Source organism: Pangasianodon hypophthalmus, chromosome 4 (assembly GCF_027358585.1).
Source record: "Pangasianodon hypophthalmus isolate fPanHyp1 chromosome 4, fPanHyp1.pri, whole genome shotgun sequence".
Taxonomy (NCBI): Eukaryota; Metazoa; Chordata; class Actinopteri; order Siluriformes; family Pangasiidae; genus Pangasianodon; species Pangasianodon hypophthalmus.
Window position 1 is genome coordinate 19,799,821 of NC_069713.1, and position 16,520 is coordinate 19,816,340.

At 37.4% G+C, this 16,520-nt stretch overlaps 1 protein-coding gene across 7 annotated transcripts in view; it reads right to left on the reverse strand.

The window, feature by feature from the left end:
• Positions 1-16,520, reverse strand: part of LOC113540242 (ADAMTS-like protein 1) — a 104,579-nt gene that overhangs the window by 56,236 nt on the left and 31,823 nt on the right. For all 7 annotated transcript variants that reach the window (XR_004578062.2, XR_008301598.1, XM_053233236.1 and 4 more), the window contains one exon: positions 5,044-5,166. Coding sequence is in view for 5 of the 7 variants with exons in the window: in XM_053233236.1 (XP_053089211.1) it covers positions 5,044-5,166 (123 nt within the window). In the remaining 2 variants the exon portion in view is untranslated. The remainder of the gene's footprint in view (positions 1-5,043; positions 5,167-16,520) is intronic.

Sequence of the window (16,520 nt, forward strand, 5' to 3'; positions counted from 1 at the left end):
ACAAAGTACATAAGGTAAACTCAAACAGATGTGGAAGAATCACCTAGAATATAAAATGATTCAAAGGATTTCTGTTCTGGATTTCCCCCAGTATTGTTCAAACAGATCGTGCAGAATGTCTTGAATGCAGTATGTCAGAATATCTTGAATGCCACAGAAGAATGTCACAGAGCACTGAATACAATCTTCATTAGCTCCTCTTCACCTCATCCTCACTGAGAGGCAAACTATGCGTTTTGAAATGAGTGCATTTATTTCCACACAATCCTAGGCAGCAATTATTTAGTTTGTTTGCTTTTTTATGATGAGATTAAAAATGACGCTCTTTATGTATTCTTTGGTGTGTTATATAATGGTAGACTAATGCTGTCATTGGCTGTTGGGGCAGAGAGATGGGGGATTGTGTAGGCCAACTGGCAGGCCAGGCCACTGGGAAATCTCCAGGTACTTCCAACAGCCAGTTCAGGCCTGCCTGCAACACACGCTGCCAAGGTCAACATGTCATTCCTCTTAATAAAGGGCTAAATCAGGCATTGAATTGGGCAGCATCACTGTTCAGGAGCTTCACCCAAAACACAGCTGACACATTTGGGACTGGTACCATAGCGTACACTATGACAATGAACTTTGACAGACAGCACTGTACCATCTATCATGTACAACTGCAGAATGAGGATATAAAGACCAAGTAGAGAAACCGCAAAAGGTTCTTAACGCTTGACCATCCATCCAGAAAGCAGCACAAGGCCAGTGCTTGTCAGCGCTTGCAGACTGAAATGAGGTGTGTATTGAATGCCAAGGAGATAGAAGTGTGAGCTGGCCAAGGTTATGCTCATTAGAGTGAAGAGAAAAACAATTAGAGCAACAGTGTTTCAGTCTCACACACCACCATAATCTGGGCTTCCTGTGAAATTTTATCTAAGAGAATAAAAGGTCTTCTGGTGCGGATATCACAGATAGGGAGGGAGATTTGCTCAGTTTTACATGTATAGTATTACTCATGGCTACAGCAGAGAAGCAGCTTTCCATTATATGAATACCAGAGGCATCTTACCCTTACCCATACTGAGATAGATGCTGATAAGTAACATACAATGTCCTTATAGTGCTTAGCCCTGACACAGTACATCACCACAGTGCTGCTGAATTCTCGATTCTGATTGGTCACAAGGTGTTGATGAATTTTCTATTAAAGCAGCTCTGACAGTAGTCCCTGTAATTCAAATGATTTATGGGTTTAAATTAATGTGTTTGTTCTAACATGTTACTGTTTCTGTAGTAACAGCTCATTCATGGGATTTCTATATATCTACGATCTTTTACATAATCTAAGGCTAATGATAAACAGATACAGGAATGTGTTGTTAATTTAACAAAGAAAATGGTGAATCTTTCTGTAAGGCAACATTTATTTAACATTTTTGGAAGGAGTCTCTGGTGTCAGCACTTTGTAACAGTCGGTTTTAGTGCACAGGGCTTTGCACTTTCTGGTTTCTCAGAAATATTAACTCATATTAACTTCAAGAGAGAATAAAAAAGAGAGAGGCTGTTGAAGGAACAATTGTTTGTAGCTGCTATAATGTAAATGAAAACAGGAACTAGCTTGTCTCAAGGAAGTTCAACAATATTAAATATAACTATATGGTTAATAATTTAATAAATTAATAACTGTAATCATTAGCAAATCACTTCAGAATCCTGTCCAGCTTTAATCCTTACATATGACCCTGTTTCACAGTGCTTAAAAATTCTGTTTTGATTGGTATCCAACTGATATCTGCTGCACATGAATTATGAAAACACTATGAAAAACATATGTTTGCATTACAGTGCTGATCCTATCACCAATAATAGTGATTATGAAACTATTTTTGTATTGGTTCATTGCCTGGACAATGTACACTTTTACAATCAAAAGTGTACGTTTATACAGAAGTTTAAAGAAAGCAAGGCTGTTCGTGATTTTCCTCCCAGGGGAGCCATCCCTCCCATCGTAAACATTTCATAGCCACAGCCAGAGGATGTCCTCTTTACTTTGGTGATACCGTGCCACCCATTTCAACCTGCAGAGTTCCAGCAGAGCATGAAGGGTGTGTGTGGGTTATGTAGCTTGAGTGATAAACATACTATCGGATAAAACTCTTAGAATAACTATCATAGCCTCTAGTGTACATGCACAGCATTCCACAAACACAGGAAATGAAAGAGTGAAAGAAAGAAAAGACATATAAGCTAATACAGGGTGTGATCCACTAAAGTACAGTAGAGTATTGTGACTTAAAACCTTTTTTTTTTAATTTTGAAAGGTCAGTTCCTTGTAATTATTTCTCCATTAATCCTCCTGTGCCAACAACATTCCCTACCAAATGGTCATTAATGTCCTGCTTAACCCAGATAGCCAATGAAAATGTTTTCTCTCTCCAAGATCACTTCCTCCACGTCACGCCAGAGTAACAAGCCAAGGTTGCAGAGGCTGCTAGTCTCCTCTATAGCTCTACAACCCTAAAAACAAGCCCATGAATCAAGACACTGAATACTTCTGGAGCTGCAAACTATGTTTAAGGCAACGACTAATTTCTCTGGCACTGTGGTAAAACTAATAATTGTTTAAGAGTTTGAGGACTTGAGGCAACACAACATTAAAACTAGTTCGACAGCCAAGTGCCAAGTGGAACATTTCTTCTATAAGCACTGATTTCAGCTATATTGTACTATACAGTATATGAAATAAAGTAACTTTAAAATTCTCTTAAATGTATAATTTTAGCATAAAGATATACACATACACAGGCATTTATTTTGTTATTTTATATTTAGAATGTCCATATATAAATTTAAATAAAATGTTATATTTAATAAGCAATTTTTATGAATGTTTTTTTAATATCTAAAATTAAGTAAAATTCCCCTTCAAGAAGCAGTAGAACTTAGGAGAAACAGTATTTGTGAACTTTAAGACATCAGGGATTGGGAGGCAGATGCAGTTGCAGGTATTTATTAAGGAAAACACAAACAAAAGATACAAATTGGAAGCAGGGGTCATTAACTAAAAAAAAAAAAAAAAACAGCAAGAACAACATGGTATAATATAGACACAAGACTAAGCAGAACAAAGGCAAACCATTACAACACACAACAAAAGCTTGCCAAGGAAAGGCAAAGAAACCAGAACTTAAATAGGGTTACTAATTAGTGAAACACAAAACAGGTGCGAATAATCTTTGAGCATGACTACGACATGTAATGTGCTAAGGCTGATGGGTCTTGTAGTTCTTTTGTGGCTAAAACTAGCAATGACGTGATATAAGAAAGACTTCCTGGGTGAAGCTGCCTCATGAAGCTAGTTGACAGGACAAGAGTGTGCAATGCTTGATTAGGAATTAAATTCTGTTAAAAATTTAAAATATAGAATAATTTTAATTTTGATATTTAACCAGTGTGTTGGTCACTGCACAATTCCAAATGTTTTTGTTATGCACAATGCAGTTTTTATTCTCACTGTAATACCTCAGAGACAATACTAAATAGGATGCCAGTACACCAACAGTGTCGTTACTGTTAAGACATATTACATAGTGTGTAGTATGCACTATGAGATGCAGCCTTGCATGCGTATTGACTTGCCACTCAATTATCAGATTAATCCAGATGGCGCAGAAGGGTGTAACAACCCACATTACGAAATTTTCCTCTGTGAGTAGCTTGCAATAGCTTTTATCCATCACTGAGGGTTTCAATTCCCCAAATCCCCAGATTTTGCATCCAGTCATTTTAACTATGCAATAATACAGGATGTTAACTGAAGCAATTCAATCTGAAATTGCACAAATTAAATCGTGGCATTATAGCATGAAAACATAATGAGGTCCACAGCTGGTATCTATTTGCTCCAAGTAGGTAGAAGTGAAGTTCATGACTTTTGAAGATTATGTCAGTATTATGTCTTAATATTCTCCTCTTATGCCACACATACAGAATATGGATAATTATATGACTCAGACATCAAGAAGGTGATTAAATATTTCTTTAATGGAAAGACTAAATGAAGAGAGCTTTTATGTGAAAATGAGGGGTGATCAGTTTCATTTTATGATGAAATTCAATGGAAGACGTGCCTTCTATGTTGCAAAAAAACAAAACCCTTTGCTAGGCAAAGCAAACAAATGCAATTGCAGAATAAAAGACTTAAGGATCTCTGAAACTTAAATTCTGCCTTTGTTTAATCCAGTCCCTTCAGTGAAAATTCAGTAAAAGTGTGAGGGTTAAGGTGTGGGTGGCCACATATATGGCAGAACAGTCAAATGCCATTAACTCAATAGCATGAGCGACAAATTCCTTTAGATGCTTCTGAGACACAATTTAAGGACAGTGTAAATATAAGGTGAATCTGCTAGTATTTGCAATATTATGATTTATCAAAGGTGACTGATCTCTACTGAACACTAGGACACTTCTGTGCTCCAGTGTGGTTACAGTATGTTAGAGCTAAGCAGCTAATCGTTAAGCTTAACAATAATTTCTTCGCATCAATCATGTGTGATCATGCAGTGATTACATAACACAAATGGGTGACGAATGGATTTAGGAAGCAGCTGGACTGCTCCTAAGTGGGTCTCTCAGAGCTGTTTAAAAGGGTCAGGTCACACAGATGTCAGACCTTCCCCTGCATGTGCGTCATACGCTTTTCCCATCTGTTCTTCTTCACTGCATTCATATCCATGCAAGAGTCACTGTTGTCAGTGCTAGCTGTATGGAACCCTGTTTGCTGTCACTGAGATTTTTATGATATTCCAGGTGATAGCATTACTTTACTATATTATACTATATTATACAGTATACTATATTATACATATTATACTATACCATATTATACATAGTGATATGTATAGTATGAGGTAACAGGAATCGATAACCATAAGAAATATTTGCAGATATAAAAGATATAAGAAGGGATACTTGGTTTATAAAAAAAATGGCCTTGTTATGATTGGCAAAGACGCAAAACAGCAGATAAAAGACCATCGTACAAATTCAGACACTTACAGAATCCTCAGACTTGTGGTTTGCAGGACCTTCATTCAAGAAATCATCAGAGAAGTCGTCACGGCGGCTCAGGGTGAACTCACGGATGAAAATCGCTTCTCCATCACTAGCATCCACCCACACCTAAGAAAAACAAGAAGTGTTATTGTAGTTTATGTTCCCTAATCATGGCATTATGTCTTGTGTAATGCTTTTAGCCAGTTTTATTAGCTCCCATTAAATCTTCCCCGTTGTAGGATCCAGTGAAAGAGATGGAAGAACATCTTTTTACTTTTCTGAGGAAATGATGAGAAACAGGTAAAGAAAGTATGAATAGAGAAAGACCACAACTACTACGTGTCTGGGATCCATTAGGTCTTGTCAAATATTTGCCCAGTGCCCGTTATTGACTATGAAAACAATGTGATTTCTCCATTAAAGGCTAAGACCACCGTTTCTGTCTCCCACTCCTCCAGTGTACCACAAGAACAGTGTATTATTTCTAGCATTTCATGCATATTAAAATGGATTTTCAAGCTGTTTGCTTCACTAAACGGTTTATGTTATGTGGTCAGCCCCTGCTGTGCTGGGTATCCCTTTTGTGTTTGAAAAAACTTCCCGTATTAGTATTCACACCAGGGGAGAGCTTGGACAGGGCCCATTAACAACAGCAATCATTCTCAAGGATGCACAAGCTCATGGGCTCCAGCCTCAGCTGCTCTCCTAGGGCCATAAACGCCCCATAATGAAGGAGGTCAGTTGTGGGCCTTGGAGGGTCTGTGCCAAGCTGGTGATGGTGGGGGCTGTATGGGGGCAAGTGGGAGGCTTCTTCAAATCTGCTAAGGAACGTCTCCAAAATATGGGCCAACGAAGCCTGAATAAAAATAACAAATCAAATATGTGCTAATACTCAAAGCTTAACACTATTTGGCTAGCAAAGGATTCTGTATTTACCATATCATTTGGCTGGCAAGGGATTGTGGAGCAGTGGTTGCCTAGTGTTGTGAAAATTCACAGGACCGTTACTACTACTTTGGTTTAAAGAACCTAGCAAGTGAAAAAAATATATAATGTAATACATTAGCACAATTACCCATTAGGGCATAAAGGGTGTGGTTAATACAGTAAGTCCGTTCTGAACTTGACATCCCAGTATGTGAGTATATATTATTCATTTTTGCTGTTTTAATTGTAGTATTAGTGGTTTTACATTATGCAGTTATTACAGTTATTTAATAATGGAATTTCAAGCTAATGTAGTCAAGTTTTCCTTTTAAAGAAAAAAATAATATCTGAGATCTGCACTCAGGGTAGACTAAGCATTACTGTTTAATGAAATATGTCAACCAATTTGGTTGAATATCTAAATCTAACACAAAATATACCATATAAAACTCATCAATGAATCTGTGTTCATATACAGACCTCTAAAGGACAGGTTGGTCTAAATTACTCGTGTTCCTTCGCAATATGATTGCTGATTATGATTACAATATGATTATATGATTTATATTATATTAGCTCTGGTACAGCAGAAAATGACTTTTACAACAGATCCGTGCTTTGAGTAAAGTTAGTAAGCCTGTGCAATTTGCCACAGGAAACTATCACACCTTGTTGTTTAATCTAGTTATACATATCAAATTAACATACTGGTGTTCAGGTTGTGTTAAGACACATTCTGATGTATAGGCTGTGCTCTCTGTATTTATAGTACACCTACATGCAGCGGTGAAGTATGCAATACTGTAACACAACTATATTATAATACTATATTACTTCACATGTATAGATAACGAGGTTGCTCTTCAGTCACATTAGTTGTATCTCTTAAATCTTTAACAGAAACACATTTAGACTTAAGAGTATAATAAATATTGATATAATTAATAAATACATGAGACCAAATAAACAGTTAAGCATATAAATTGGGATTATGTGATTTAATAAACAAGAGGCAATCAAACAAAATATCTAATAAATTAGCTAACTTTAACTAAGCTCACCAGCATTATAATTGTCTCCTATGCTTTTCAGGGCTTTATAGTGCCATATCTTCTTATAGGCAGACCATTTTTATTCTTCCTGATTTGTAGACAATGGGATTTAATATAGGTATAATGGGTATACAAGAGATATACAAATAAACCTATCATCACAATGCAATATATGCAAAAGGCCTTGAGTTTATGGCATATATAGTATCTGTGTATGGCCGCTTCTACATCACTGAATCTCCTTTGCCCTCTTCTTATATACATTAATAAAGGATAAGCTACTTACATGTGGCCTTGTGGATATGATATTCTCACAATGTTCTAGCCTATTGCATCATGGTTTCCCTGTCAAGTCAATTCCTGGTTTGGTCATGGTTCTGTCCCTAGCCTGTTTCCTTCTGTAGGTGATTCCATCTTTATTATCTCTAATGATGCTCTCTGCCCCATGACTGGTAGGTCTGTAGTTCCCCCGCCTTGTCATTATTAGTCCCAGGTGTTCACTGTGTAACTGTGTGTATATGGCCCATGTCTGTCATAGCCCTTTGTGTGACCTTGCCTGCAGACTGTATAAAGCTGGTTCAATAGCTTTCAATAAATGGTTTATTGCCTGGTTTTCTATTAATCATGTTTGATGGAGGATTACAAGTAAATTGGATGGTTCTGAGTTCTTTTTTTTGCTCCTGAATCATGGATGTTCTCTCCTGTACATACCTGTCAACCCTCCCGTTTTTCCCGGGATTCTCCCGTATTTTACCATTCTATCCCGCTATCATCCCGTTTAAATATTTTCCCGTATTTCTCCTGTATTTTTAATCTTTCTATATAAAAAAAAAATCCCACTGGGTGTAATTGATATGTTTGCTACATTCACCTCCGGTAAAGCAGGTGACAGTATACAGAACATTAGCTGTAACATCTACAGAACTCACTCAAATGGCACCCGCCAATAAAACAAGTAGAAGAAGAATAGCGGTCGAAGAAGAAGAACAGCATGGAGGAACGTGAGAGAGATGGCGTTGGAGTACCTGCAAAAAAAGCGAAAACTTTGTGCAAGTATCTTGGTGTGTGTGGACCCCCCAGTTGAGTCAAAACGAAAAGGAAACATATTCTATTTTTTATTATTAGTATTTTTCTATTTATGTATTGTCATTTAGTTTTAGTTCATTTAATTTTTTAGTTCATTTAATTTTTTTTTTATGTTTAACTTGTTAATCCCTCACAACAGGTTGTTTGTTCTTTCACTGTTAAAATCCAATTGTCAATAATAAAAAATAAATAAATAAAAAATCGTGTGTGTGCGTGTGTTTGTGTGTGTGTGTGTGTGTGTGTGTCAATCCCAATGTTGACAGGTATGCTCCTGTATCCCATCTCAGGTAAATAACCCGGGCTCGCACTTGCACCAGATCTCGCTGTTGGTTCCTTATCTTGAACCTGTGTCTGTGTTACACATTGCTATTACTGCAAAATTCAACATACATTTTGTTTGTATGTAACACTGTTGGAATCTCGATGGTGCTTTCATTTTCACGGAAGTTCCCTCAATGGGCAATGCAATGTGTACAGACCAAAAATGACAAAAACACACATTAGGATCTCAAAGTCAAGAAAATGAGGCAGGAATTGTGCAAACCATCTCTTGCTACGCTTTGATCAATAACTGACTGCTAATCTGAAATGATTTAATTTGAAAAAGGCCTATGACTCAATAGCAAGCAACATAAGGCAAGCAACCAGGGTATAAATTTGTACAGCATTTTTGCATAGATAACTTCAGAATAAATGGAAATTCCAAGCATGTTCTGACTGCACACTGCACTAAAGAATGGGAAAACAAGGTATGCTTCTTTGAACATTACCTGTCTCTAGCTGTCTACATCAAAGGAGGGCATGGATGAACACAGCAAATGCTTATCATCAAATTTACATGCAACATCAGTGCTTTCCTAAGCAGGCCTTTATGTGCCAGATAATATTTTTGCAATCATTCAGTCACCCAGCAGTATTGGGTGTGTGTTTTTTTGGCAAATTGCCAAGTTTGAACAGCACATAACTCCAAGGCGTTGTTGAAGTTACAGCCTACGTTTTATCACATTCTTGGCTGCAAGATCACATTCAACAGCTTCCAAGTTCTGGTTTACTTGCTAGGTCCTGAATAGCGTGAACCCTCAAGCAATTACTGGACATTGTATAAGCCATGTTAGTGAGACTGATACCCATAAACCAGGAATAGGACACAATTTTGGATTGGCCTTTGCAAAAGGCACTGGCAGGAGTGCATAGGAACTGTCAACAAGACCTAGTAAAACATCAAACTGATCAGACTCTAGACAGCAGACATAAATAAAGGGTAGGAGTGGAATTTTTCCCTAATATACTGCAGCAGAAAACCAATAAGGATTTTTTTTTTCCAATGTACAGAGGCAATTTCAGAGTTTTTGACACCCAACTGACATATTCAGCTGTAGTGTGGTGTGTATTTTGGGTAAAAGTCAACCATGAAAAGATTTCATGGACAAAATAAGCCTTCCAGATTTAGCTTTTGCACATTTCTTTCAGGACAAATTCTTTAGGGTCATAGACACAGTCCCTCCAGTGATAAGACAGAAAAAGGTGCCGTAAAGCCTCATCCTAGGAGACTCCATAGTTTATCCATATCACACCGTCCTATCAATCATAGCACATTTATCCAAAAAGAGAAGGCCGCCGAGTGAAACCTGGCTGAACTAAAGCCTAATGCAGCCAAGTCTTTTCTAGAATGTTTAAGACAAATTTATCAAATTCCCTTCTTAACGTCTTGCTTAAGAAAACAAGCCAGCTGTTAAAATCAGCTGTCATGGGGCCTGTACTCCCATTGGACCTAGACATTAAGTGCTGGCAGAAATCTCTTCTCTTAAGTCAACAACACTCTCCCTGGAAGACTATGTCCTTCTGATGTGCTTCTGTTATGTCATCATTATAAACCTTCTGTTAATGAATATCGCAAGATTATAATATTTGAAGTCACTATCAAACTTCTAAGTAATCAGCCTAAGAAAATATTATAGCAATTTGCCTGACTGTTTGGACAACCTGAAGATATGCTTTCTTCAAACAAACACTTTTCAATAAGCAGTTAAATGAAGGTTAATCAGGCATATTTGTAACTTGCGCATGAATGTACTTGTGTGTCAGCACTGAGTCCTGTTTCTGGAAGTGTCTTAGCTTATTCGTACCTTTAGAAGATCTGGAAGATGTCCACTAGTACAAGTAGACAGAGAAGCACTTCTGTAAGTCCATAAATGTAAACACTTGTTATTACAAACTTTAAACAGAGGCAATTTTAAGGATGGTCACTTACAGATAATAAATACTTTCCATATATAAAGCACATTAAAAATATATCCACTATTTCTGGAAAGGAATACATCATAATGCAAAACAACTCCACTAATGGCAACTCACACCAGAGTTGACACGGCCCTTAAGACTAAACTCCGGAGAGATACTGGTTTGGAACAAGGTTCCATCCACGTAAGCCCACTGAGTACACCAATGTAGTGAGGGGACATGACTTCCAACACTAACAGCGATGATGATGAATGTATATGTGTATAGAGAGAGAGTGAGCAATGTGTGCTTCTTTCTTTGGCAGGGAGATCGAATTTCAAAGTACAAGAGGGGTGCATTGAGAGAGAGGGAAAGTGAGCCCAGGTCACAGCAGGCCTACAGAAGAACACAATCAGAAATAATAACACCAACCTGATATTATAATTTGTCTTTCCTGGAGGGAGGTTCCAGGTACTAGAGCAGAGGGAAATGAAAAGGAGGACCACATATTCTCAGTGCAATCCCAACCTGGGCTTCTGTTTCATCCATAGCCTCCTAAGATTAATAAGATATCTTCCACTGTTTTGATAACAGAGTGCTCTTTTCCTCCCTGCTCTTGACTGTATGAAATGAAACAGGAAGAGGTATTTGGCTAATCTCCTTCTAAAGGGATCAGTGCAAGGTTTCTTTTAATGCTTGAGTGATGAGGAATTCTTGACTGATGTCCACTGATGTGCCACTTGTCTTTTGTTCAGTGTCCTTTTGTTCCTCTTCTTTCTTCTGAACCCCCAGTGCTTTCGCTCAGGACAGATCTCTCTTTTTTCAAGTGTTGGATCTCTTTCCTAAGGGGAAATTTCTGTTATAGTACTGTTTTCCGTACTCATGCTGTGTGGTGACATGCTGCAATCCCATGTCATGAAGTATAGGATGACTTTCCGGATGCAAGTAGGGATATACAGGGCAACGGCACAAAAGTCTACCCCCAATATTTACTTGCTACAGTAAAAGGTCAAGGACACCAAGAGCACTGATAAAGACGTGTCTCTGGGAAATGACAGGGTTTTGGCTGGCTTGACACAACATTGGACCCTTTGCTGCTAAAGTTCCCCTGTTTACAGTTTGCATTTCATGCACTATGCCTGTGTAAGAAGTCATAGCCCTAAAAGAATTCTGCAGAGGAATTCTCTGATTCATGACATGTTTGTTTTTTGTATATTTGCACTTACCATGGACTTTCATGATATGCCTGTCTTTCTGAATGAGAAATAAAAAGCGAGTACGTGAGCTAATGTAATAAACCCAGAATATGTGGAGAGGACAAAAAAAAGGAAGGAAGGAACTGTCACAGTCTTGGACAAAAAGGTAACGCTGATCGCTACAATCCTCCATCACCCTCTGCTATTTCAAAAGGTCTTAAAATGAGACATATGTCTCCCTCTCCAGACTAACTGTCTGTGTGAGCAATAATTCATCTTTTTCTTCCCATACCTTATATAGCACAGGCATCTCTATCTTATAGCCAAGTTATATAAAACAAGCCTGCATGAGATCTGAGGATATCTTGCATGGTGCCAGTCTGACAAAAGTAGCTGTGACAGCATTGAATCCTTTGCCTCTTATGGAAATATGAAGCCACATGATCTTGACAATGCCTGAAGAGAGAGGTGGCAACTTGAAGTGGTGATTTAGATGTCTATTGCTTTCCGGCCTGTGACTACCTCACAGCCCATTTATCTTCTGCTGTTTAACGGTTAACATTCCTGAAAGGCTTCTGGACTGTAAACCAACTCTGCCATGCAAACCTCAAAGTGTCGGACTGTTCCCCTGCAGCCCTTACTGCTGACAGCCGTAGTAGTTGATTTAGATGGTCATAAAATTAAACTGCTGTTTAATGCTAGTATATAGTATATCCTTCCTAATAGGCTTGGGATCAACTTTACCCCAAATTATAGTTTAACATCACTTAAAAGTAATTAGAATTGTCATCTTGAAACCTTTTTACATTCCCTAATTTGTCTCTTATTTTAAAGCATTTAATTGTCATTTTAGAAATATGCTTTTTAGATACAGTGGTAGGGTATTATTAATTAGTAATTAATATTAGTAAGGTATATTAGTAAGGTATATGAATCTACTGTAATCATACAATCCTTTAGAGTATGGTGCTCCTTTGAAAAGTTTCTCCAAAATTTTTTCTCCAAAATCCAACTGCAACTGAAAAAAAAGATAAGGATATAGTACAAAGTCTGAAAGTGTGATTTTCATTTTCAATCTTACAATTTATCCTACACAGGGTCATGGAGTAGCCTGGGGCCTATCCCAGGGGACTCGGGGCACAGGCTGGGGACACCCTGGATGGGGTGCCAACCCATTGCAGGGCACAATCACACAAACACTCACACACCACGGACAATTTGGAAATGCCAATCAGCCTGGGGGATGGGGAAAACATGCAAACTCCACACACACAAGGAGGAGGCAGGATTTGAACCCCCAATGCCAGAGGTGCGAGGCAGGTGTGCTAGTCACTAAGTCACCATGCTGATAAGCATGGCTTTTGTTCTTTTCAGTCCTCTGTGCTTAAGCATCTTGCTTTAGCTTCATTGTAAAGACATCATTGTGAAGTCTTCCTAAAACATTTATCACTTTCTTTTTTTTTCAAAAAATGTTTTCTTCTTAATTAAGAGAAATGTCATTTGTCCCTTATAACATACCCATTTGCAAAACATATGCACTCTGATTAAATTGTCAGGGATAAATGAACTTAATATTACTTACAAACTAATGATTCTTCACCTCTGTGGAAGTGGTTGCGGATTCTAAATAACCTCTGTTTCATGGGTATCAGATGACAAGTAAAAAACGTAGGTATGAAGTGATGTTTATATATTTTTGCAGTGGAAAATTCTAAGGTTCTATAGGCTAAAATCACTGCTAAAACACAATGTTGTCAAATTTTCAACACACTTTTCAGGAGAGGCTAAACGTGTTCAACAAAGCTTTAAATAGACACTGCATCACATGTGTGAACAAATTGATTTGTTGCTCTGAAATTCCTGCTTGAAGCTAGAAGGAAGTTGTCAACAGTAATCTGAAGGGCTGGATCTTAACTGCAGTGATACAATGATATGACGTCAATGCACAGGGGCAGAGCCATGAAATCTTTTGTAAGACATTTAGTTTTTAATCTCTGAAGAATTAATTAAACTGACATCAAGACGATGATAGTAACTGAACTGAATTCACCACATATACAAGTGATTTAAAACCCTAAATCAAATAACATAATTATGGCATTCACTCAATGAGCCATTTTCTAGAAGGTTGTTATGCACCACTTGTCATGCTTATGTGCCATGCAAGTTCACAGTGCAGAAAAATCCTGCTGTAGATCAGTCATTCATCACTTCTCATGTGTGTAATCTCTGCCATGTCTCAAACATTGCTCTAAATAAAGGGCAAGGAAATTCCCTGATACTATCTATACTCTCACCATTGTATTCCTATATGACATACCTATTCAATAAAAGTAAACTTTCTGATGACATCGTCTATTAGACTCTATTAGCAGAAGCATTACTGAACAAACAAACAAACAAACAAACAACAACAAAAACTAATAACTTGTAACCTAGAAGTGTTTGGTTAAAATATAAAAACTCCTAGTTTTCCATGGGATTTCAGTGGAAATCAGACTATAGACTAAGAGCACTGCCATTGCCATTAGACCAGGGCTCAGCTATTACAATCTTGGAAGACGTTTGCACTGTTTAGTATTTCATCATTTTTTTTCCCATTTAGAACTAGAGCAATTTCTACCCTCATGCATAGTAGTTGTTGGAGTGGTGTGATTTTTTTCTTCTGATCATTTTGATTATAGCAACAAGGAAGTTGGCAACAATAACTTAAAGGGTTGGACCTTACCTCCAGTGTTACAATGATATGTCAATGCACTTAGGTAGAGCAGTGCTTGGGCTCGTTTACGAGACTTTTGGATTTTAAGCTCTGAAGAATTCACTTAAATGAAGGAAGAAAATGAAGGACGCAGGCTGCAATTCAACAGGAGTGAGGAAGAATCACAAAGATTTTATTGCAAAATCAGTGGAGAGTACTCTGCCAAAGAACCTAATACATTGCCTACACAAGCATGTTCACAGAGTGCATTCGAAAGACCTGGATGAAGTTTTTGGGAAAAACAAATCCCTGACCTAAACAAGTAGGTAATAATTTTATCTGATCTGTAGTGACTGGTTCTGGGTTTAAGATTTTCTCTGGGCAGTACAATGCTTGCGCTTGTTGTTAATAACGCATTGCCTGTGTCTTGTGAGAAAATGACGAAACTCAAAACAATGATGTCTGAACTTGCTGTGATCTTTTAATAAAATTCAAACATTAAATACAGAAGAAAAACGTTAAGTAAGTTATTGGTTTATGTACTGAAGGTTGGTTCCTGGTTACTCATGGGTATTTTTCCACTCTACCTTTCAGGAATGCTGTATGACTGGGATCTGTAAAAATCTGCAGATTTATATTTGAGAGGTATATTTGAGTTTTTGGCTGCGCATGCCTCACTAGCACACTGACCTAAGCTTCTAGAAGAAATGGCCATGAAATAGGCCAAAAATGTCTTAAATATGTATTGAAATGTACTGTACTACTATACTTCTATACTATAGCTTTATGCACAACTCAAAGCACTGCCATGTAGGCCATACTGGATTTTACCTCCATGGAACTCTCAACAGCTTATACACATGAAGCAAACTGAGGATGGTTGACGCCTGGAGGGAACCTTTGGAATGATATCATGTTCCAGTTAAACTTTAACAGGACCCTTTGACAGAAAACCTCAACCGAGTGAAGTGGTACAAAAGGAAGAGACATGATCGCAGTACTGTTTGTTCTGCTGTAAAACAACACTGTACAATGTCTCCTGAGCAAGAAGAAGCAATGACTTGTTGATTCTATGTTAAAAAGAGAAATTTTCAGTTCTCAGTCACTGATGAGAAACTTGTGTCATGCAAAGACAAATGCTTCCAAACAGTTATACATACGTTATATGAGTGAGTAGCCAAATATAATGAACCACTGAGTGATGCTATAACATTTAATTTATAGTTAATAACAGTTAATTTAACCGAATATGCATTTTAGCATTTTATTAAACAATGCCTTTAACATAATAACAACCACAGATCTTTGGACAATGGACTTAGGACAAGGCACTTAACTGTAAAGGGATTACATGACAGGGCTTACCTTCGAACAGAGACATGTAGCAATTAATGAATTAACCCCTTAAACTCCACACTGGTTATTGCAACTACTTTGTTTCCTATTCGTTGCACTATAGACATTAAATATGTTTTAAGGTGAATAACTGAATATCAAGCTGCAACGTAATGTGGTTAAACTACTGGAACTATTGTGTTCTTTTTATGTACAGTGCTTATTTCTGATTCTATTCATGAATATTCTTTATTAATATTTACATCAGAATTTATTGCAAAATTCTTAAAGATTTTGTTTTTAATCCCATGGGATTCTTTTGTTTCTACTGGATATATTGCATTTTGGCAAAAAAAGTTTTGTTTCTAGACAAAAAATATATATGCAATATATATTTGCATAAATATATGTGTGTCTTTAGACATGCCTCTGCTTAAATTAATGTAAAGAATATGATGAAAAATACTTGTGATGGTGAGTAGTGGAAAACAAATGAAAATAAAAACGCATATAAAATGCATTTTATAATAAAAAAATCTTGTTGCATTGTAATTGATCACACTGACTCACTTTATCATACATGCATTATTCCTTTTTCTGTGATCCATGCAATATCTTACATGTCTAACTGTCTCTTCTGATTTATCTTGTATTTCTGAGGTACCCTGTTTCATAGTGTGCCTAATTTGTGCCAGCATGCTGACATAGCATATTTCTAGTTTTCTCCACTTTTCATCTCTGCTTGCCTGCTCATGGATATGGTTGTAGATTTGCCTGTGCTAACCCTGACTACTTCTTCCCTGACCCCTGACAACCATCAAGAGGGAACAACTGTGGAAGTTGTACTGGGCTGGGAGGGGGTCCAGGGTCTGGATGTAGTGCAAGATGGGCCCGAATATGACCATCATTTTCAGAGAAATTCAATTAAAAGGACACAGATTTGCATCCAACCACCACTGACATGAT